General features: G+C 70.0%; 3 protein-coding genes across 3 annotated transcripts; 2 read left to right on the forward strand and 1 right to left on the reverse strand.

Annotated features, from left to right (window-relative positions):
- Positions 1 to 862: 862 nt before the first annotated feature.
- On the reverse strand, positions 863 to 1,687 carry AURANDRAFT_3915 (hypothetical protein; the record flags this gene model as incomplete). Its single annotated transcript, XM_009035889.1, has 1 exon — positions 863 to 1,687. A coding segment is annotated over one exon (825 nt), but the record flags the coding sequence as incomplete, so codon positions are not given.
- A 6,606-nt stretch (positions 1,688 to 8,293) lies between these two features.
- On the forward strand, positions 8,294 to 14,103 carry AURANDRAFT_62184 (hypothetical protein; the record flags this gene model as incomplete). Its single annotated transcript, XM_009036070.1, has 7 exons — positions 8,294 to 8,364; positions 8,554 to 9,016; positions 9,113 to 9,116; positions 9,253 to 9,571; positions 9,915 to 11,373; positions 12,244 to 12,639; positions 13,663 to 14,103. The coding sequence occupies 7 exons, from the start codon at positions 8,294 to 8,296 to the stop codon at positions 14,101 to 14,103; spliced, it is 3,153 nt and encodes a 1,050-aa protein (XP_009034318.1).
- Positions 14,104 to 16,430: 2,327 nt separating this feature from the next.
- AURANDRAFT_22237 (hypothetical protein) lies at positions 16,431 to 18,161 on the forward strand (the record flags this gene model as incomplete). Its single annotated transcript, XM_009036071.1, has 2 exons — positions 16,431 to 16,964; positions 17,037 to 18,161. The coding sequence occupies 2 exons, from the start codon at positions 16,431 to 16,433 to the stop codon at positions 18,159 to 18,161; spliced, it is 1,659 nt and encodes a 552-aa protein (XP_009034319.1).
- Between the last annotated feature and the right edge of the window lie 4,658 nt (positions 18,162 to 22,819).

The following is a 22,819-nucleotide window of genomic DNA, read 5'->3' on the forward strand; positions in this document are numbered from 1 at the left end:
TCAAGAGCATCGTCGGCCCCATCGAGAGCCTCGAGTTCCCCATGCCTACACTACTGAGAAACCCGCTCGACCGGCTCGAGGGCGTCCCCAGCCACGTGTCGCGGAACACGACGCTGAACGAGCTCAGCCAGATGGACTTCCACGGGGCGGACGTGGATCCGGTTGTGATGAGCGACGACTTCCTCACGTCCGACGCCGCGAAGACGACGATCGGCGACCTCGGAGACTTCAATTCCACGCGCGGCCTCGCGGCGCTCCTCGACGGCTGCACGAACGAGCAGCGCGACTACGTGCGATTCATGGTGGCCAAGGCGCTGTACAAGATCCACAAGGAAGCGTGCCGCCGCGTCTTTGACTTCGCGCCGCCGCGCGACAGCGCGTCCCCCCGCAGGAAGAACCGGCGCTCCAGGCCGCGTACATCGAGAAATGCATCGCCAATCGGAATGGTGTTTTACAGCGACTCGAGGAGATCGGGCCCAGCGGGGGAGTGCCGAAGAAGACGACCGCGCCGAAGACGAAGGCCGCGGCGAAGACGAAGACCGTCTCGAAGAAGAAGAAGTAATAGGTCGGCGCCTGATACGAAACCCGTCCCCAGGTGCCGCGCCTTGTCTGCGGGACTCCCCGAACCCTCGCCCGCAGACGCCCCCTAAGACTCGTGCGCGCCTTCCGTCCTACGACCCGACTAGTCCTACTCCGCCCAGTAGTCGAAGTCGACGGCGCCCTCGTAGGGCTCGATCTCGTCCATGTCGTCCTCGTCCTCGTCGAAGTTGAAGTTGTGGCAGTCGAGGTCGTCGGAGACCTCGGGCTTCCAGGGGCTGCAGGCCGCGTCGAGCCGCTCGACGGCGGCGAGGTCGACGTTCGCTTTGAAGAACGCGTGGTCGAGCACGTCGTCCGCGCCGCGCTTCGACGCGCCGAGCCGGCCGTTCGCGTCGCGGTCCAGCAGCGCGAGGATGCAGTCCTTCGCGTCGGCGAGCGCCGGGTCGTCGAAGGTCGCCGGGATGACGGGGTCCTCCGACTTGATGGTCTTGAAGAGCAAGATCTGGTTGTACGAGCCGTCCTCGGAGACGAACGGCGTCTTCCCCGCGAGCATCTCGAACAGCAGGCAGCCGACGGACCAAAAGTCGGCGGCGAAGGCGTGGCCGCTGCCGTCGATGACCTCGGGCGCGAGGTACTCGGGCGTGCCGCACATCGTGTAGGACCGGAGCTCGTCGTCGCCGAGCCGCTTCCCGAAGCCGAAGTCGACGACCTTCAGGTAGCCGTTGCGGTCCACGAGCAGGTTCTCGGGCTTGACGTCGCGGTAGAGGACGCGCTTCCCGTGGGCGTACTTGAGCGCCAGGATGACGTTCGACGCGTAGAAGGCCGCGTCCTTCAGCGGGAGCCGGTTCCTCTCGTTGCCGTCGTCGCCGTGGAGCAGCCGGTGGAGCTCGCCGCCCATGACGACCTCCAGGATGAGATAGAGGCAGTCCAGGTCGTGGAATGTGCCGTAGCAGCGGAGGATCAGCGGGTGCCGGAGGCTCAGGAGCAGGTCCCTCTCCGACTTGACGTTCCGCGCCTGCCTCGTGAGCACCACCAGCGACTTGGACAGCACCTTCAGAGCACACACGGTGTGCGACGCCTCGTGGCGCGCGAGGGACACGCGCCCGAAGCTGCCGACGCCGAGCGTCTTGAAGACCTCGAAGTCGTCGACGGCGGACGCGCGGAGCGCGATCGTGTGCGCGCGCGGCCGCGCGCCGCCGGGCTCGACGAGGAGGGACCGCGTCGACACGTTCACCGACGTCCGCCGCGGCGTCGTCAGGCTCGGCCGCTGCGGCGCCTCGACGGTGTCGTCGTCGGAGAGCGCGTCCGTTTTGACGGGCTCGACGACCTCCTCGTACTGCTTCCGGAACGCCTCGTCCGCGAGGGCCGCGGCGCTCAGCCGGTAGCAGGAGACGCTCTCGCTCTCGGCGACGACCGTGAACGCGTAGCAGTCCGCGTCGTCGTCCAGGGCCTCCTCGCCGCACGCGCCGCCGCGCTCCACGGGGACGAGCTTCGGCTTCGGCTTCCGCGCGAGCGGGTTCGACGACGGCCGCGCCTTGGCGGGCTCGACGCGGTGCGCGACGCCGCTCTTGACGACGAAGAGGTGGTCCGCCGGCTCGTCGGCGGTCGCGATCTCGTCGCCCTTGACGAACGTGACGACGTCGACGGCCTCCGCCAGCCGCCCGAGGTCGAGGTCCTCCGCCCGGCCCGCGAGGGCGACTTCGAGGACGTGCGTCCGCAGGTTGTGCTCCAGGATGTCGCTCAGCATGCCCAGGTGCGCCTCGAAGACCTCGCGGGAGATCGCGAAGCAGCGCGTGTCCTCCTGCGTCGCGTCGACGTCCGCCGCGCGCGTGTCGTTGTAGAGCAAGGCGCGCTCGCCGAAGTGGTCGCCGGGCCCGAGGGCGACGTCCGCGGACTCGACGCGGCAGACGACGGCGCCGCTGTGGACGACGTACATCGCGTCGCCGACGTCGTCGCGCCTAAAAGAACAATTCGACCTTCAAAAGCATCATTGAAAACGCTGCGCTCGCGCGTGATGATGCGCGCGCCGTTGCCGTAGCGCCGCAGGCTCACGAGCCGCGCGACGCGCCGCAGCTGGTCCTCCGTCAGCGCCGAGAGCAGCTCGACGCCTTTCAAGGCCGAGTAGGCCGCGTCCGCGCGCGCCTCGCTGAGCGACGCCAGCGCCAGCCGGAACGTCGCGCGGTCGAGGCTCCAGGCCGTCGTCGCCTCCAGGGCCGCGCAGGTCACGCGCCGCGTCGCGTCCGTCAGCAGCAGCGCCGCGTCGCCGAGCGTCTCGCCGGCCTCGAAGACGCAGGCCTCGGCGCTCTGCTCGTCGATGGCCGCGAGCTTGCCCGACTCGACGACGTAAAAGTGCTCCGACGCGTCGGCGCGGTGGAAGAGCAGCTCCTCGGGCTCCAGGTCCACGCGCGCCATCGCGGCCACGAGCTCGTCCGTGTGCATCTCGTCGACCTTTTCGAAGACGAAGTGGCCCCGGAGCGCGCGCCGCAGGAGGGCCGCGGTCGTCGCCGTCTTCTCGTGGGCGACGATCTCGAAGCTCGCGATGTCGGAGAGCTCCATGCGCTCGCCGAAGATCTTGCCGCCCTGCTTGGCATTGGTGGTCGTGTCGTCGACATCGTACTTGGAGTGGACGAGCGCTTCAAAAGCTGCCATTTTGTGTCCTCGTGGTCCTCAGGGGCTCAAACGTTACTCCTCCGGTCTTTTCCGGGGCTTACTCCTGCCTATGCGACGTCCAGGGCTGCCATTGCCACTGCTCTAGATGTCGACGGAGGTACTGTGAAGTAATGATGCAGATTTAATCCTGATAACGCAAACGTCAAAGATTCATACCGCGCAAAATATTGGGTTTGTGAGCGAGCTCAGCCTGAAAAAAGCCGTGTGGTGCTTGTCGAGCGTCGCGTGTCGAAGCACAGCCCGAGGCAGACGCCCCGAAATCCGCCGGATTTCGCACTTCTGTCTCTTCCACGGTCTAGCGCCCCGACGCCGACGACCATGATGAAGTTCCTGACGGCAGCCCTTCTCGCGGCGCTCGTTGCGCCCGCCGCCGCCGTCTCCGCGGACGCGAACGGGGCCCCGCTCGCGGAGTTCCGCGCGTCGGACAACCTCAACATGGACGCGGCCTCGATCGAGAAGGAGGCGGCCCAGGCGCAGGTTCGCCCCGGCGTCGGAAAACACAGCCGCGCCGTGCGCGCGCTCCCATCCCTTCCGCTCGTCCCGTTTGGCCAACTCCCCCCCCCCTCGACCGAGTCGACCACCGCTGGCCGGGCCGCACCGTGCGCCCCACCGCCGCTGCCGCGCCGCCGTGCCCCGCCCCCGCCCCCCCTGGGCGCTGGTGCTGTGCGCGGCACCTGTGCGCCGCGCCGCGGGGCAGCCCCGGGCGCCGCGCCGCGTGTGCCGGCGCCGCCGTGGGGCAGCCCCCGGGCGCGCCGGTGCCCCGCTGCGGGTCGAGGGCACTGCCGAGCCGCGCCGCCGCGGGGCAGCCCCGGGCGCGCGGGCGCCGCCCGCGCCGGCTTCGGCTTCGGCTTCGGCCTTCGCCGCGGCCACGTGCCACCCACGGCCTTGGCCCCTTGGCACGCTACCTCGGCTTGGGTGCGGCGGACCTTGGCCTCGGCCCGGCGGGCCTTGGCCTCGGCGTGGCGGGCCTTGGCCTCGGCTCGGCGCGCCTGGCCTCGGCTTCGGCTTTGGTGTTCGCGGCCTCGGCTTCGGCCCTGGCGCTCGCCTGGTCTCTGCCTTGGCTTGCGCCGTTGCTGCGGCGCACGGCCTCGGCCTTCGCCCTCTGGCAAGCCGCCTGGGCCTCGACGCGGTCCCCTCACTTCAACTCGAACTTCCAATATTCGACTCGAACTTCAACACTCGATTCGAACTTCCAATATTCAACCGAACTTCAACAAAAGTCGCACGGTCCCTTACTCGTGCTTTACTCGTAGGGGCGCATGCAAGAGATGTTCCACGACGTGCGCCGATTGATGTACAGCTACGATTTCTCCTCCACGTGTGTCTCCTCCCTCCTGGCCTGCGTAGAGGAATCCGATTGCGGCGCAGACGAGACCTGTGCGTCCCCTGCGTCCTGTCTTGTTTTGCGCGGCGCGTGTGCGGCTGTCCTGATTCGCGCGTCGCGCGCAACCTCCGATGTTGAACTTCACTGTCGACTTCAACTTCAGGTTACTTCTCAAGTTCCAGGAAGAAGCGCCAGCTCAACGCCGCGTCCGAGGACTCTGCGAGCCGCAAGCTCCTCTTCGGCTCCAACGCCGTCGGCCAGTGCGTGTGCGACTAGATTGCCGCCGAAACCCGCGCGAGATGAGCCGCCCTCGCTGCGAGGTCGAACCACCCATTCCCGCCTTTCCACGCCCCTCCGCGTCCCGCCCTTCCGAAGTTCCTACCTGCCCCAGCCTTAAACTCAACACCATGAATATGCAAGAGATGCGCGCGCGCGCCCCAGGAGGCAGATTTGAAACAAAACAACTAGCCGCTACCCGCCTCCAAGAACGGGCACACGTCCGTCTCGCCCCCGACGCTGTCCCAGGGCACGAGGCGGTAGGCGGCCTGGCGGTCCTGGTCCGCCTTGGGCGTCGGGATCGCGACGGTCGTCACCGTCGACCGCCCGTCGACGTTGACCTCGAACGCGAACGCCGTGCCCCGACTGTCGTACTTGTTCGTGTCGTCGAGGGACGTGAACGCGACGAGGTAGTCGCCGTTGGCGAGGGCCGCCGCGGAGCCGCCGACGAGGTTGTAGAGGTCGTCGGTCTTGAAGTTGACGTCGAGCGCGGACGGCCACTCGAACTGCCAGCGGACCCTGGCGACGCGCGCGGCCGCGTCGAGCTCGTAGGCGATGGCCCGCGAGTAGCAGCCGGACGTGTTCGCCGTCGCGCAGCCCGGGCGGTCGTCGCCGTCGTCGATGACGAGCAGGTCGCCGTTGGGCAGCTGCAGCGCCGAGTGCGGGTCGTAGAACTTTTCGTCGTCGTCCTCGAAGGCGTACCAGATCCCGCCGTCGCCGACGCCGGCGTCCGACGCGTTGAGCGTCGACGACAGGGTCCACTGGGCGCCCGAGCCGTCGTGCGCGAGGGACCAGATCGTGTTGAGCGTCCGCGACGCGACGAGGACGTTCTCCTCGACGCCGACGGACACGGCACGTCNCTTCACGTGGGTGGTTCCACGTTCCATAAAAAGCATTAACGCTTCGCGAGCGCTCCGAGAGATGATCGCTCGTCCAAAAAGCAGCCGAAACGAGTGGGAAACCGCCATGAGAGAAGTTCGCGCCCTTTTCCCGCCCCGGACGACGCGTGGTGGTACTCGACGCCCTCCATGGTCGCGTTGCCGCTGCACCACATGTCGACGTCGTCCCAGTTCTTCGTGACGAAGGGCGTCGCCGACCCGGCCACGGGCTTGGCGAGGTCGAAGAGGTCGTAGACGACGTCGAGGCCTGGGCAGCAAAAGGGTGCGAAATTCCCAACTTCAAAGGCTCCTATCTCGGTCGTTTTCCGCTCGTTTTGGCTGATTTTTGGACGAGCGATCATCTCTCGGAGCGTTCTCGAAGCGTGGGTGCTGTTTCCGAAACGCGCGCGCGCGGAAAACTCACGTTGAAGCGACGTTGAATCACCCTTTTGCTGCCCTGGTCGAGGCCGGCCTCGGTCCACCGCGCGATCTGCGACCCGAGGAACGCGTCGGCCTTGACGGTCGCGTAACCGCCGTCGTCGTCCGTGCCCCAGAGCAGGTCGACGCCGGGGATGCGGCGCGCGGCGTAGCGCGTCGTCCAGACGCCCGCCGCGGCGCCGGCGCCGCCCTTTTTCGCCGTCGCGCGGTCGACGCGGCACTCGTGGCTGACCATGTTGTAGTTCAGGGGCGAGCCCGCGCAGGCGCTGATGAACTGCTTCCGGATGTCGCCGAGGGGCGAGATCTCCTGGAGCTGCGAGTTGCCGTTGTACGTCCGCCCGTCGTCGCGGTACGTCTTCGCGCCGTCGAGCTTGGTCCCGTCGTCGCGGGCCACCAACACGACCCCGTTGTCGGGCAGGAAGTCCCAGGCCTCGAGGCTCCACGCGTGGTAGTACCACACGACGTACCCTTCCGCGTCGATGGCCAGCAAGCCGTCGAACTCCTTCGTGCGATTGTGCGTCGAGTTGTACTTGGACCTACGACGCCGCGTTCCCGGCCCGAATCTCTCGAAGCAACGGACGCCGAGCGCGACTCGTAGGGGTCGTCGAAGCCCAAATGGTCCTCCTGGACGGCCATGGTCAGCACGTTCCAGGACGGGCTGCCGGCGACCGTCGCGTAGGCGCGGGACGTCGCGTTGCCGTCGAGGCCGCGCGGTCCCTCGTCGAAGGCCGCCCAGCCCGTGCCCTGCGTCTCGAAGGCGCCGCGCCACTCGATGGTCGTCGCGCCGTCGACGGACACGACCAATGCGACGTCGTAGAAGGTCGACGGCCGCAGGCGCAGCAGCGCGAAGGACGTCGCGGAGCAGTCCGACGAGAGCCAGAGCGGCGGCAGCGACGACTCCGCCGGGGCGTAGCGCGCGGCGACGGTGCAGCCCTCCGCCGACGCGACGTCGAAGGTGAGATTGGCGTACAAATTCATCTTCGCCGAGGCGGGCGGCGCGTGGAGCGCCGGCGTCGACAGGAGCAGCCCCCGCGCGTCGCCGAAGCTGCCGCAGGAGCCGCCCAGCGCCTGGAGCCGCAGCGACGCTTGCGACGGCGCGACAGTCACCGCGACGTAGGCGGCCACGGCGATGGCGGCCGCCACGGCGAGGACCCTGCCCCGCGCCGGCCCCATCATCATCCAATAGCCCGCGGCCGTATCTTCTTCACCATGCATCGTAATCGTGCGGGGCGAATCAAAGGTGGTGGCGGGAGAGAGGCTGGGCGCCGCGGTTTAGCCCCATGGGGAACGACGTCGCCAAGCAGGCGGTGTCGCCGCTCGTCGGCGCCGTCGCCGCCGTCCAGGGCAAGAACAAGCTGCGGTCCGTCTTCGGCTCCAAGCCCGCGGCGGGCTCCATCGTCTTCGTCGGGAGCCAGACCTTCCAGAACTGGGACTCCCTGAAGAAGGACATGCACGGCCTGCCCGTCGTCAACTGCGGCTTCGTCGGCGCCATGTCGAAGCACCTCGTCACGTACGCGCACCACGTCGTCGCGCTGCGGCCGCGGCTCATCGTCTGGTGCTGCGGCGCGGCGGACCTCGAGTGGGGCCGCGCGCCGGAGCAGCCCTTCGAGACCTTCAAGCGCGCGCTGCGCGAGTTCCGCGGCGTGCACCCGGAGCTGCCCGTGGTCTACGTGTCGCCGATCGTGACGCCGCACCACAAGGACCTGGGGCAAGCGCTCTGCCAGAAGTTCGCGCGCTTGCACCGCCTCGTGGCCGACTACGCGACGGGCGACGCGCTCCTCTACGTCGTCGACGTCAACGACAAGGCCTTCTCCACGGACGCCTTCAACTACGAGGTCGACCGCACGCGCCTCACGGCCGGGGGCAACCGCCTCCTCGCCGCGGACGGCGCGGGAAAAGGGTGCGAGATTCCCAACTTCCAAGGCTCCTATCTCGGCCGGTTTCCACTCGTTTCGGCTGATTTTTGGACGAGCGATCATCTCTCGGAGCGCTCTCGAAGCGCATATGTTTATCCCGGAACGCGCGTGCGCGGAACACACACTTTAGAGCGACGTTGAATCATCCTTTTCCTGCCCAGGCCGCGGAGCTGTACCCGACGGTCGCGCGCGCCTACGCGACGTCGACGACGAACCTCCCCCACAGCCCCGACGCCAAGGCCAACGAGATCGTCATGGAGTGCCTCGACGACCACGTCGCCAAGCACGTGCCCGACGACGACGTGCACCACCACGTCGCGGAGCCGTCGCCGACCGCGCGGGAAGAGCGCGCGACGCGCCCGACTTCAAAGGCTCCTCTCTCGGCCGTGTTCCACTCGTTTCGGCTGATTTTTGGACGAGCGATCGGCTCTCGGAGCGCTTTCGAAGCGTCGATGCTCGCTTTGAAACGCACGCGCGCGGAACACTCACGTTGAACCACAATTTCCCCGCCCAGGTCGCCGAGCCGCGCGAACTCGCTGACGCGCGGCGGCTCGAACCGCGGGTCGACGGCCTTCACCTGCATGTCGCCCACGAGCGCCAAGGCCATGATCGACGTCGCCAAGGAGGCGTCGGAGTCGCGCGACGGCGCCGTCGACGCCGGCGCGGCCGCCGCGGCCGCGGCGAAGGCGGACGCGCCGCCGTCGCCCGAGGAGGAGCCCAAGGCGGAGCCGCCGGCGCCGCCGCCCGTGCCCATCGAGGGCCTCGAGTACGAGGAGCCCCCCGTCGAGGCGCCGGGCCTGACCATCGCCCCGCCGGCCGCGGACGAGAGCGAGGACCCGCGGGGGCCCGCGAAGGCCGCGGCGCCCGAGGAGCCGCCCCCGGAGACGCCGCCGTACCCGCTGGCCGCCGGCGACGACGACGACCCCTGGGAGGAGAAGTTCGACGAGCACTCCGGCCTGCCCTACTTCGTGCACCGCGTCACGGGCGAGTCCGCGTGGGACAAGCCGGGCGCGGAGCTGTGCCGAATTCAACAACTATTTGGGTTATTCCAGCCAAACTTCAAACCTCTCTAGCTCGGTCACATCGAAGTCGTTTCGGCTGATTTTTGGACGGATCGTTTTCTCTCGGCGGGTTCTTTTTAGACAGCGACAAAAACTATGTCAAAACCGTGCGAATACGGAAGTCGGGTTGAATATTTTTGTTTCCCGCCCAGGCACGGAGGACGCGTACGCGGAGGCGCCCGACGGCGCGCCCCTCGACGACCTCGACGACCTCGGGTCCGAGGAGAGCGTCTACGAGACGACGACGGAGAACAACCCCGGCGCCTGGGGGACCGTCGTCGACTCGAAGCCCGACGAGGAGGGCGAGGACGGCATGGCGTCCATGCTCGGCGCGATGATGGCGCGCGACGACGACGCGGAGACGGTCGGGTCCGAGGAGAGCGTCTACGAGCACACGACGGAGAGCAACCCGGGCATGTGGGGGACCGTCGTCGACTCGAAGCCCGACGAGGAGGGCGACGACGGGATGGCGTCCATGCTCGCGGGCATGATGGCCACCGGCGACGAGGGCAAGCCCTAGGGAGGCCCCGGCGGGCGGCGGCGGCGCGGTTTCTTTGCGCCTCGTAACGTGTGTCATCGTGGTCTTTTAAGGAGGCGTAGGTCGGAAAGCCTCGATGAACTTCAAGTTGAAGCCTGGTTGAATGGTGAACCCGGCCGCGAGCTTTGTGCGCATTGCAATGCTTGTCCGCCTCTAACACCGACCGCTGCACCCACCGATGCGCCTGTCCGCCGTCCTCGAGGAGGGCTTCGAGCTGCTGCGATGGAGCGTGCTCGCGGCGAGCACCATCGGTCCCGGCACGGTGATCGTCTGCAGCAAGGCCGGCGCCGACTACGCGCTCACGCTGCTCTGGGCGCTGGTGTTGGCGTCCTTCGTCGCCTACGCGCTCCAGGAGGGCGCCGCGCGGCTGAGCCTGCTGGGCCGCACGACGCTCGGCCGGGCCATGCGCACCATGTGGGGCGGCGGCGCGGACGCGACGCCCGGTGGCTGCTACGCCGTCGCGGCCGGCGTGCTCCTCGGCAACACGGCCTACCAGGCGAACAACTTCGTCGGCGCCGCCGAGGCGCTGTACGCGCTGGGCGCGCCGCGGTCGGACCCGGGCGTGCGGTTCTTGATGCACCTGGCCTGCGGCCTCGCGGTGCTCGGCACGCTCTTTTTCGCGGACGTCGACCGCGTCTCCGCGGGCCTCGGCGTCGTGTCCGTGCTCATGATCGTTACGTTTGCCTTCGCTTTGAGCCAGCTGGGCCTCGACGGCGGCGAGCTCGTGCTGGGGCTGCTGCCGTCGAAGCCGCCCCGGGGGTCGGGCATCGTCGCGGTTTCCATGGTCGCGACGACGGCGATCCCCTTCAACGCTTTTTTAGCGTCCTGCGCGGCCAAGCCCCCGGACGCCGGCGGGTCCCTGGGCGCCGCGGTGTCGGGCATGCGGCGCGGCGTCACGCTGGCGACGGCGATCGCGCTGGTTTTATCGGTGCTCATCGTCGCGACGGGCGCGGGCGTCGCGCGCCACGTCGACGACGACGGCGCCTTCTCCGTCGAGAGCCTCGTGGACGCGCTGCGCGCCGCCGAGGGCGGCTTCGCCGTGGCCTGCTTCGGGCTCGGCCTGTACGCGGCGGCGTTCTCGAGCGCGCTGACCGTCGCGCTCGGCGCGGCGCTCTGCTGCGCGTCGTTGCTCGCGCACGACGACGACGACCGGCGGTGGCGCCAGCCCGACGGGCCCTACACGCGCGGGGTCATCGTCTTCGTCGTTTTGGTCGCCGTCGTCGTCGGGTCGTCGGGCGCGTCGACGGTGGGCGTCGTGCTCATGGCGCAGGTCATCAACGGCGTGCTGCTACCAGTCGTCGCGCTGTGTTTGGTGCTCTGCTACAACGACCCGGCCGTGCTCCGCGCGCCGCCGCCGGCCTTCCGCAACGCGTCCCAGGTCGCGTGCTTCTCCGCGACGGCGTTCCTCGCGACGAACGGCCTCCTGTCGAAGATTTTGAGCGACGACGCGAGCCTGGACGCGGCGTTCGTGATGGCGTTCCTCGCGACGGCCGCGGTCTGCGTCGTGCTGCGGCGCATGCGGGCCGCGCCGCGGGCCAGCGAGGTCGAGATGCGGCCGTCGGCGCCGTCGCGGGCGCCGGAGTCGCCGTCGACGGCGAACCCGCTCCGCGTGCGCACGGACTCCGACTCCGACGACGACCCGCAGCGGCGGCCCTCCGCGGAGACGCTCGAGCCCATGACGCCCCACGAGGCGTCCCGGATCTCCTCGGTCTTCCTCGAGGACGACGAGGACGACGTCGCCTAAAGAGCCTAGAGCTCGCATGTCGACTCGGGATCTCTCCTCGGACGGTATGGCTTACCCTAGCCCGCGTTTCGCGACGCGGCCCGGGCCTCGTCGTCGACGGCCCTGGCCACGAAGTCCTCGACGTCGAGCGCGAGGGCCGCGTAGTCGCTCGTCGCGTCGAGCTTGCGCTCGATCCAGGCCGCGTCGTACCGCGCCATCTTGCGCGCCAGTGCTGGTACGGCGCGGGCCCGGTCGAGCGCCGCCGCGACGCGGCGCCGCGCGGAGGACCGCGGCGACTCGGGCGGCGGCGCCGCGGACCGGTCCTCGAGGGCCGGCTTCTTCCGCGGCGGCGGCGCGCCGCGCTCCGCGGCCATCTGCCGCTCGATCTCCTCGCGCAGGTCCCGGGGCAGCTCCGCGAGGGTGGTCGGGTCGACGTCCGCCGCGCGCGGCCGCGCCTCGTCGGGCGCCTCGGAGGGCCGCTTCCGCGGGCTCGCCTCGCGCCGCGGGCTCGCCTCGCGCCGCGGGCTCGCCTCGCGCCGCGGGCTCGCCTCGGAGGGCCGCGGGCTGGCCTCGGAGGGCCGCGTCTTCTTGAAGAGCGCCGTCACGGGCGTCGCCGCCGGCGCGGCGACAAAGTGCGTCGCCGTCAGCGTGAGCTTCGCGACGCGGCGGTCCTCGTCTTTGGACCACGACTGCAGCGCGGACGCGGCGGCGTCGACGATGGCGTGGACGCGCCGGTAGAGGCCCGGCGGCACGTCGTCGTCCGTGCCCCGCTCGCAGCCGGCCTTGACGCGCGCCGCGAGGTCCGCCTCGGCGGCCGCGGACGGCGCGGGCGCGAGCGCCGGGAACGCGACGGCGCGCGACGAGACGCCGCCGGCGACGTAGTTGCTCCCCGGCAGCGGCTCCGGGTCCGTGCCGCAGCCCTGGACGGACAGCGACAGCCTCGTCGGCCGCCGGCGGCCGTGGAGCGCGGCGTCGTGGCGGAGCCGCTCCTCGAGGTCGAGCGCGAGCGCGAAGAGGATCCAGAAGCGGCGCGTGTCGTTCGTCTTCAGGGGCGCGTCCGTCTTCGGGTGCGTCGCGAAGACCCAGGACCCGCCCTTCAATCGAGGAAACGAGAAGCCGTCGCCGTCCGTGCGGCAGAGGTCGCTCATGCGCGCGTGCGTCGTCCAGGACGTCACCGACGCCGACGCGGGCGGCTTCGCCGCGACGGCCGCGGCGTCGACGCCGCGGCACTTGGCGCGCGTCTTCTCGTCCTTCGCGACTTTGAAGTGGTCCGCGCAGGTGCCCTCGGCGGCGACGACGCCGGGGAGCCGCGCCGCGGGCGTCGCCGCGAGGAAGGCGGCGACGGCGGCGCCGCCGTCGAGGACCGTGACGGCGTCCGCGGTGCCCTTGGCCGCCGCCGACGCCAGTTTCGCGAGCAGCTTGTTCGGGCCGCAGCCGACCTACCGAGCGACGAATCGCGCGAAAAGGAACCACCGTCCGGACGCCGCGGCCGACGGACACGGTGAGCTTCGTCGCGCGCTCGACGGCCGCCTTGACGGCGACGCAGAGCGCGCGCGCGGCGGCCGCGCCGGTCGGCTCGACCTCCGCGTAGCCCTCGTCGATGGACGCGCGCTCGACGACGGGCGACCGGCCGCGGAGCGCGTCCTCGAAGGCGGCGAAGAACTCGCGGCTCGCGGCGTTGTAGCGCGAGTAGTTGACGCGCGGGCCGGGCCAGTCGCGGCAAAACGCGTGCACGAGCGCGCCGCCGCGCGGCTCGACGAGCGGCCGCGCCTCGCCGGGCCGCATGTGCTTCCTCACGCCGCAGGCTTTGGCCGGGCGGTTCGCGCAGATCACGTCCTGGTATCTGCGAGCGGCGGCGGGCGCGTCGCGCGCGGCGGGAGGACGCGCGGCGGACGCGGGCGCTACTGCCAGAGCACCAGGGGCTTGGCGTCGTCGAGGCTCGGGTCCAGGCGCCGGTGCACGGCCAGGAAGAAGCTGTCGATGTCGACGTGGATGACGCAGCGGCGGGACAGGGCGTGCGGGTCCATTCGTGCGATGTTGCGGCGTTCAGCGGCGCATGCGGCTCAGCGCGCAGCGGTCAAGAGGTGTTGTCGCGTCCAGCGGCGCAGGCCCAGCGCGCAGCGGGCAAAAAGGCTCCGCAAAAAGACCCATCCGGCGCGGCATCGCAGCCGATGTTTGCCTGCTCGTCCGAGAGTCGGCGCAGTCGGAGCAGTCGAGGTTGTCGAGATGGGGCGCCGTCGACTTGCGTCATCGCTGTGGTTCGCCGCCCTCGTGAGCGCGTCGCTCACGGCCGCGTTCCAGGCGCCGCGGCCGCCGCGCGCGGCCACGTTCCGGCGAGTGGCGAAGCTCAGCGACGAGGTCGAGGACGCCGTGGAGAAGGGCGGCGTCGAGGGTGGCCTCTTCTCCATCTTCAAGTCCGACGGCGACGGCGAGTCCAAGGGCGCCGACGCCAAGGCCCTCCTCGCGAAGTACGGCGCCGCCTACCTCGCCACGTCCATCTCCCTCGCGCTCGTGTCCTTCTCGATCTGCTACCTGCTCATCGACAGCGGCGTCGACGCGGCCGCGCTGCTGGCCCGGGTCGGCATCGACGCGACGGCGGCGACGGAGAAGGGCACGACCATCGCCATCGCCTACGCGGTCCACAAGGCCGCGAGCCCCATCCGCTTCCCGCCGACCGTCGCGCTGACGCCCGTCGTCGCGAAGCTGCTCAAGGGCGACGCCGCGGACGACGACGACGAGTAGGGCCCCTCCGGCGACATTGTGTGATAATTAGAGGCCGAGGGGCTTCCAGATGGGCCGCCCGGGGCCGTCTCTCGGGCTGCCGATGCGGCCGACGTCGGCGGCGCCGCGCGCGTCGAGGGGCGACGCCGGCCGCGACCGGCTCCGCGCGGAGTGCTCGAGGTGGGCCACGCGCGACTCGTAGGCCTCGCGCAGCTTCATGGCCGTCGCGACCTCGGCGGCGAGGAGCGTCTCCTGCTCGATGCGCTGGCTCGTGAGCTCGCGCTTGAGCGCGGCGACCTCGCGCTCGGAGCCGCCGGACGCCCACGCCCGCTGCCGCTTCTTCAGCTTCTTCAGGGGCACGGGCAGCAGGCCGTAGGGCGCGAGCACGTCCAGGTCGTCGAAGATGTCCGGGTCGAGCAGCTCGTCGAAGGACGCGGCGCCGTGGACGGCGACGAGGTGCGCCGCGAGGCCGCGCGCCTTCTCGTCGACCAGCTGGAGCTCGTCGACGAGCCGCGCGGCCATGTCGTCGGCGCGCGCGCGCTCCTTCGGGCTCAACGGCGCGTCCCCGGGCGGCGGCGGCGGCGGCAGCGGGTGCTGCTCGGGCGAGCCGTCGCTGATGTCGCTCGGCGACGACGCGCGGCGCGCGAGCAGCGCCGCGTGCGCCTCGGGCGCCTCCCGCCGCCGCGCGAGCAGCGCCTTGGCGACGCCCTCGTGGGTCCGCAGCCACTCGGACGCCTCGTGCTGCTTCTGGTCGTCGGCGTAGTCCTACGAACGTCGGACGCGTCGTCTCAGAGGCGCCTCTCTCTCCTCTCGCGGACGCCGCGCCGCGCCACGGGGAACTTGCCGTCGATGTCCCGCGCCGCGAGCATGTCGTGGCCGTCGCGCTTGAGGTTGCCGAGCATCTTCAGGGACACGAGCACGTCGACCCGCCCCTCCCACGCCGCAAAGTGCACGGCCGTGCGCCCCCACTTGTCCGCCGTCTCCACGTCGACGCCCAGCTCCGTGACCAGGCAGCGCAGGGCGTCGATCTGGCCGTTGCGCGTCGCGACGTGGATGGCGCTCTCGCCGTGCGCGGCGCAGCCCGCGATCGGGTCCGCGCCCAGCTCGAGAACGAGGCACCGCAGGCTCTCGAGCTGGCCGCTCCAGGCCGCCCGGTGCGCCGCCGTCCAGCCGTCCTCGTCGACGTTGTCCACGGCCGCGCCGCACTCGAGCACGAGCACGCGCATGGCGTCGAGCTGCCCGTGCATGGACGCGCGGTGCAGCGCGCTCCAGCCCAGGGAGTCCTTGGCGTCGACGTCGACGCCGGACATGTTCAGGCGCCGCAGGCCCTCGACGTCGCCGTGCCGCGCGGCGGAGATGGTCTTCACGGCGTGCGTGACCATGGCCGCGGCGGCCCCGGTGGTGGATGGGCGTCGGGCTGCCCCAGTCGTCGTGTGCGATCGCGCTGACTGCAATCTGCGGGAAGCTTTGACCTTGATTGAAGGGGACGCGCGCTCGACCGGCGCCCGTCCGAGGGAGACCTTGCACGTCGCTAAACCCCGGCTAACGCGCGCGTGTTATCGGAGCCGCGACGCGGTGAAGGCCCGCCACGCGGTCAGCCAGACGACGACGTCGACGACCTCGACGACGTACTCCGAGACGTCGATGGGGCACCTGAGGACGGCGACCTGGCCCAGGACCAAGAGCGACCGGAAGTTCGCGGCGTTGACCGCCGCGTCGAAGGACAGCCGCGGCGCGACGTCCGGGACGACGAAGCCGCCGCGGTAGACCGCCGCGCCGATCCAGCAGAGGAGCCACGCGCTCGTCTCGGACACGAGGCCCGGCAGCGCGTCGAGGTCCGACGCGACGACGGGCGCGAAGAAGTCCGCGCCGCCGAGCACCTCGTCGACGAGCTTCTGCGACGTCAAGGCGCAGAGGATGACCGCGGCGTCGCCGGACAGGCGCGCGAACGCCTGCGGATCCTCGTCGATCTGCGCGCGCAGCGCCGCGCGAGGCAGCGGCCGCGCTGAGGCATGATGCAGCGGCTGCGAGGCGCGGCGCGGCAGCGCGAAGCCTGTTGTCGAGGTAGCGATGCGCGGCAGCGGTCGCGGCAGCGCGAAGCCTGTTGTCAAGGCAGCGATGCTGCACAGCTTGATGAGTGCGAGCGCCATGCCAGCGGACATCACGCTTCCTCGCGAGACGCGTCGGCGCGGCGCGACGACGCCGAGGCGCTCCGCGCGCAGCGCGTCGACGACGACGCGGCGGAGGCGCTGGCGCGCCGTGCAAAGGTCGTCGCTGATTGGCTTGTGGCAGAAAGTTGAGAACGAGCAGAGCAACAAGACCTCGAGCACCAAGAAGACCTCGGCGTGATGTTCGTGCACCCCCTGCTCGCTCTGGCCCTCGTCGGCGGCGTCGCGTCGTCGACGAAGACGCGCGCAACGACAGCGCCGAAGAAAGACGCTCCGAACGTCGTGCTCCTCTTCGCCGACGACCTCGGCTTCGGCGACCCCGGCTTCGCCGGCCACCCGAGCAACCTGACGCCGAACCTCGACGCCCTGCGCGCGTCGGGCCGGCGCCTGAGCACGTGGTACAGCGGCTGCCCCGTCTGCACGGGGAGCCGCGCGTCGCTCATGACGGGCCGCGTCTACAGCCGCGTCGGCGTGCCCGGCGTCTTCGGGCCGACGTCGCAATCGGGCCTGCCGCTCCGCGAGGTCACGCTTGCGGACCAGTTCCGCACGGCGGGCTACGAGACGGGCATGCTCGGCAAGTGGCACCTCGGCCAGCGCGAGGCCTACCTGCCGGCGTCGCGGGGCTTCGACAGCTACCTCGGCATCCCGTTCAGCGACGACATGGGCGCCGCGCGCCTCTCCGACTGCGGCAACGGGACGACGATCCCGGCGACGGTCACGGGCGACTGGTCGCGCGCGGCCTACGCGGCCCACGGCTACACGCAGGCGCTTCGCTTCGAGGACGAGGCGTCGGACCGGGGCGGGCGGTTCCTGCCGCTGGTCTCGCAGTCCAAGGGCGCCACGACGGTCGTCGAGCAGCCCGTGGACCTGACGCACCTCCAGGAGAAGTACGCGGCCTTCGCGACGGATTTCATCGGGAGCGCGAAGAAGAAGTTCTTCTTCTACGCGGCGCTGTCGCACGTGCACACGACGCAGGGCAATCTGCCCGACAAGCAGTACGCGGGCTGCGCGTTTCGGGGCACGTCGATCCGCGGGCCCTTCGGCGACGCGCTCGCCGAGGCGGACGATTTGGTCGGCTCCATCGTCGGCGCCGTCGACGGCGCGGGGCTCCGGGAGCGGACGCTCTTCGTCTTCTCGTCGGACAACGGGCCCTGGATGGTCCAGGCCGAGTCCGCGGGCTCCGTGGGCCACCTCTACGCGCGGTCCGCGGGCTACTGGAACGTGGGCAAGGGCTCGACCTGGGAGGGCGGCATCCGCGAGCCGGCCTTCGTGTCGTGGAAGGGCGTCGTCGAGGAGAACTCCCAGTCCGCGGCCGCGGTGTCGTCGACGGACGTCTTCCCGACGCTGTCCGAGCTCATCGGCGCGCCGCTGCCGACGACCCTGACGTACAACGGATCCTCGGAGCCGGCGATCTACGACGGCGTCGACCAGTCCTCGGTCTGGTTCGGCGGCGCGGGGACGTCCGCGCGCGACGAGGCGGGCGACTGCCTCTTCTTCTTCGGCGGGCCCCACGGCGCCGACGCGCCGTCGGCGGCGCGCTGCGGGCCCTACAAGCTCCACTACGCGACGGGGCCGGGCCTCGCGGGCTGCGACGGCTGCGAGAAGCAGTACTACGACCCGCCGATGGTCTTCCAGGTCGAGGTCGACCCGAGCGAGCAGTTCCCCCTGACGAAGAACAACACGCGCCACTACGCCGACGCGGCGATCAACGACGTCCTGGCCATGGCCGCGAAAAGCCTGAAGGCGTACTCGGCGACCTACGCCGCGGGCGAGCTCACGCCGGCGAACGGCGGCGTCGCGCCCGACGCCGACGCGGAGGTCGTCAACGGCACGGCGCTCTACGGCGTCTGCTGCGACCGCCAGGCCGCCGACACCTGCGACTGCGACGGCAAGCCCTACCCGGGGCGCTGAGCTTCTCGCGCTTTTCTCCCTCTTTTTGTTTCCGAATTTTTACAAGACTACTTCCCGACACTGCTCTTGCGACGGACTTTCTCGTCTGTCGCCGAGGCTTCGCTGCGGGCGCTCGGTCGGCGTCGGATGGCGTGTTTGAAAATCTTGCGGCCGATTCGTGGTGGCTCTCTCTCTAGCGCATTAGGCGACGCACCCCGCCTGTTCGCCTTGGCCCAAGGCTTGGGCGGACGCGGGCACTGGGGGGCCCACTCAAGGCCTTAAGGCTCTCAAGTCCAGACATTCTCCCGTGAACACGCTGTGGAATACCGGCCAGCGCGCGGCGACCAGTCCACCCGCGAACGTATCCGCTCGTCCAGACACGTCACGTGACCCCTCGACGACGCTTCGTCCAAAAACCATGGCCCCCCGCCTGTGGAAGATGCTCGTCGCCCTCACGCTTTCGGGGACGACATTCGCGGCCGAAAAGCACGGCGCGTCGCCACGACCCCGCCGCCGCCTCGCGAGCGACGGCGGCGACTGCCCCGCCGGCGAGACGGAGCTCCGCATGGACATCTACAACGGCCGCGTCCGCGACGCCGACCCGAATTTCTTTTACGGCGAATCCGACGCGTATCCGCCCGCGTCGAGAAACAAAGCGTCGCCAGGACCGCCACGCGACGTCGGCGCTCGTCGAGGCCGGCGCGTCGGTGGACTACCCGTCGCGTGACGGGCTGAGCGCCATGGCGGTCGCGGCGAAGCGGGGCGACGCGATCATCCCCTCCCCCCGAAACGCCGGCGAGACGCGTCACCCCGAAACGCGCCGCTAGGTACTGCGTCATGAAGGTGCGCGGCGAGGAGCAGTCGACGCGCGTGTCGTCGACGTTCCTCGACAACAACAACCCGCCGTTCATGGAGTTCTACCACTTTGGGTGCCAGCCGCACGACGCGGCCATCGACTTCCAGTGCTTCGACTGGGACCGGCGCCAGGACCACGAGGTCGTCTTCACGGGCGAGACGCTCAACGCGTGGCCCGCGAGCAACGAGCAGTTCCGCTGGGACGACCGCGACGAGCCCAAGTACCACTTCAACGTCGTCCTCGCCTACGACGGCGACGGCGACTCCGCGACGTCGTCGTCGTCGTCCAAGTCCACCCGCGAAGGCGACCTCACGATCGGCATCGTCGGCCTCGTCGTCGTCTTCCTCCTCGGGCTGGCCTGCGGCGGGTGCCTCCTCTACAAGAAGCGCGGGCCGAAGGGGCTCCCGACGACGGCGGCGGCGGAGGTCGTCGGCATGGAGATGGCCGAGGTCGTCGTCATCGACCGCGACGCGCAGCGATCGGCGGCCAAGCTCGCGTCCGCGCCGCCCGCGTCCGCGTCGTTCGCGTCCGCGCAGTCCGAGGCGGCCGAGGTCGATCGCGCGATCGCGCTCGTCGCCGAGGCGGAGCAGCGCGAGGCGCAGCCGCAGTCGCCGACCGTCGTCTAGCGCGACACATGTCCCGTTCCCCGTCCGCCCCTGTCCATCCCTGTGCCCCCTGTGCAGCTGTACTAACTCCTGGATAGTCGCGCTACACGAAGTCCGCGCGGTCGAGGACCGCACGGCGCAGGGTGATCGCATCTTAGGACCACGAGTATCACCGGAGGCGTCTTTTCGAGACGCGGCGAGACGATCGAAGCCGCAGTGCAGCGCGCCGACGCGCGCGACGCGTGGTTCAACGAAGACTGCGACTTGACGTTGAAGCTCGACGGCGAGGCCATGGCCATCATGCTGCCTCGAAGGTGTCTGTGGCTGCTCGCGCTGGGTTGCGCAACCGCGTTCCAGCTCGTCGCGGCGCCCCCGCGCCGCGCCCTGACGCCGGCGACCCGCTCGCGCGCCGCGGCGTCCGAGGAGCCCGCGGCGGCGGGCCCCGAGGACGGCGAGCTCGACGACCTCGCGGACCTGCTCGACGGCGAGGACGACCTGAGCGACCTGCTCGGCGACGACGACGACGACGACGACGACGACGCGCCCGCGCCGCCGCCGCCCGCGGGCGAGGTCGTCGCGTCGGCGCTGCTCGGCGGCCGCGTCGACGGCGCGCTTCCCGCCGCGCCCGGCGGCGGCGACGACGACGACGCGGGCGGCCTCGCGGAGCTGCTGCGCATGGGCGAGGCCGGCGGCGACGCGGCGTCGCTGGAGGCCGAGTGGCAGCGGCGCAAGGAGGAGATGGACTCGACCGCGGAGCGCAAGCGCGCGCGCGCGGAGAAGCGGCGCCGCGACGTCGAGGAGGACGAGCGCCTCGCGATCGAGAAGGGCCTCGGCGTGCTCCACAAGGACCCCCTCTGCCGGGGCGTCGTCGTCGCCATCACCTGCGGCACGCCCGCGGACAACGCCACCGTCGCCGAGCTCACGGCCGCGCTCAAGGGCGAGTTCGGGCCCCAGGTCGAGGTCGCGCACAACGTCGACCCGACGCCGGAGGACGACATGCCCCTCTTCGAGGTCTGGCTCGAGGGCTACCGCTACGTCGTGCTCCACTCGCGCAACTGGCACGAGGAGGGCGACCTCACGCCCGAGAAGATCGGCGCGATCGTCGACGTCGTCCGCGACGAGATCTCCGACGACGCCATGCTCGTCCTGGGCAGCTACCCGGACGTCGAGGGGTAATAGAGATCGGTCCGTCGGTCGGGGGCGCCTGTGGAGCTTTGACTTAGGCTATACCCGCGCGTCGATGCGCGCGAGGTCTTTTATAGCACTCTCGTCGCCCTTGGCAGCGGCGCGCTCGAGCCAGTATCTGGCTTTGCCGAGGTCGACTTCCGTGCCGTCTCCGTCCCTGTAACAAATGCCAAGGTTGAACTCTCCAAGGGTTAAGCCTTGGTTCGCCGCGAGCGCGAAGTACCAAAACGCTTCTCCGATTTTCTGCTCAGAGTAAAGTACAACCGCTAAATTGTTTTTTGCGAGCGCGTCGCCTCGATCTGCGGCCGCCCGATACAGCCGCTCCGCCTTCTTCTTGTCCAGCTTGACGCCGCTTCCAGTCTCATGCAATCTCCCAAGGTGCCTCACCGCTTCCACGGCCCCGAGCTCCACGGCGCGCTTCCAAATCTTCGCGGCTTTCTTATCGGATTTCACGAGGCCGTAGTGACCGAGGCGGTACGCGCTTCCCAAACACGTAATTGCTTCCGGCACCTCGTTCTCCACGTGGCGGCGCAGACGCGCGAGGTCTTCCGCATCGCTTTTTGCGCGCGGTACACGACAGAGGGGACACACGTCGGTGCCAATCTTGCCAATCTTGCCACTGCACGACTCGCAGACCTTTCGGCAGCAACAGACGCGAAGCACGCCCGGAGAATTCACGTCCCACTCCTCGAGGCAGATCGGGCATCGCGAGCCCCACCGCGCCGACGCCGGCTCCCGCTCCGGGTTCGCCTCCCGCCGAGCACGGGCCGCCTCGTGCTCCGCGGCGATGCGCGCGCGGACCTCGTCGGCGTGCGACCGCGGCGCGGGGCCGTAGAACACGTCCCGCGGCGGCGACGGCGCGCGCGTCGGCGCTTCCGCCCGCGCCGCCTCCGCGGCCTGGATCTTCTTGCAGACCTTCCGGTGGCCCCGGTCGCGCCAGTCGATGCGTTGGCAGTCCGTCGAACAGTAGGCCGTCGTGCCGCAACCTAAGCACGCCTTGGCCTTGTCGGCGCCGCAGATCGTGCAGGTCTTGAGAGTGTCGAGTTTTTTGCCCCTCGCTCGGGCCATGCGATTCTCATACTCCAACTTCTTCTCCCACCACGACATGACTCGGCGCGCGTCCTTTGCGGGGGCTCGCTCCTTTGGCGTCGCCTAATAAAATGCGCTAGAGAGAGAGCATTCGGCGAGCTTTAGGCTAATTTGTCAAAGGGCCGAAAGGCTTTGTGTTACTGAGGTTTGCAAGGAGTAGTGTATTGCCATTGGCGGGCTGAAAACTAAGTGCACGCTTCCTAGGCGTCCTTCTTGCGCGCGCGCGCCTCGGGCCCGTCCGCGGGCGCGAGGTCGCCGATGCTCTCCGCGGCGTCGTCGGCGGCGCGGCGCGTGCCGTCCGCGTTGCACCTGGCGGCGCCGCCCGCGCCCGCGGTCGCCGGGAGGGGCACTTTGTAGACGAAGGCCGGGTCCGCGAGCTGCATGGCGTGGATGTGTCGCATCTCGCGCCACGCGCCGACGAGCGTCCGCGGCGCCGGGCAGTCCGATGCGACGAGGTCGCGGATCTTCCGGAGGTTGTAGCACGGGATCGCCGCGAACATGTGGTGCTCCATGTGCCAGTTCATGTGCCAGAAGAGGAACTCCACGAAGGCGGGCAGCGCCACCGACCGCGTGTTCTGGCGGAAGTCGGGGACGGACCCGGCGAGGCCGCAGTGCTGCGTGCCGCCGACGAAGTAGCTCAGCCAGTTCCGAAGAACGAGTGGCAGCTCGTCAACAGGAAGACCGCGGGCTCGTTCGCGTAGACCGACGCGCCAAGCACGGCGGCGTGGAAGGCGAGCAGGACGCGGTTCCAGCGCATGGATTTCGCGGCTTGTTCGGGCTGGTCCGCGTGGAGCGCCGAGAGCCACTCGTGCTGCTTCGTGCCGGCATCCGCGGCGACGCCGCCGAGGGCCGCGCGGACCGTGAGCTCGACGCAGGAGAGCGCCCCCCCCTTTCCGAAGACGCGGTCCGGGCGGAGCGTGAGGTTGAGCGTGAAGAGCTGCAAG

The sequence above is a fragment of the Aureococcus anophagefferens genome, assembly GCF_000186865.1.
Source record: "Aureococcus anophagefferens unplaced genomic scaffold AURANscaffold_4, whole genome shotgun sequence".
Taxonomy (NCBI): domain Eukaryota; class Pelagophyceae; order Pelagomonadales; family Pelagomonadaceae; genus Aureococcus; species Aureococcus anophagefferens.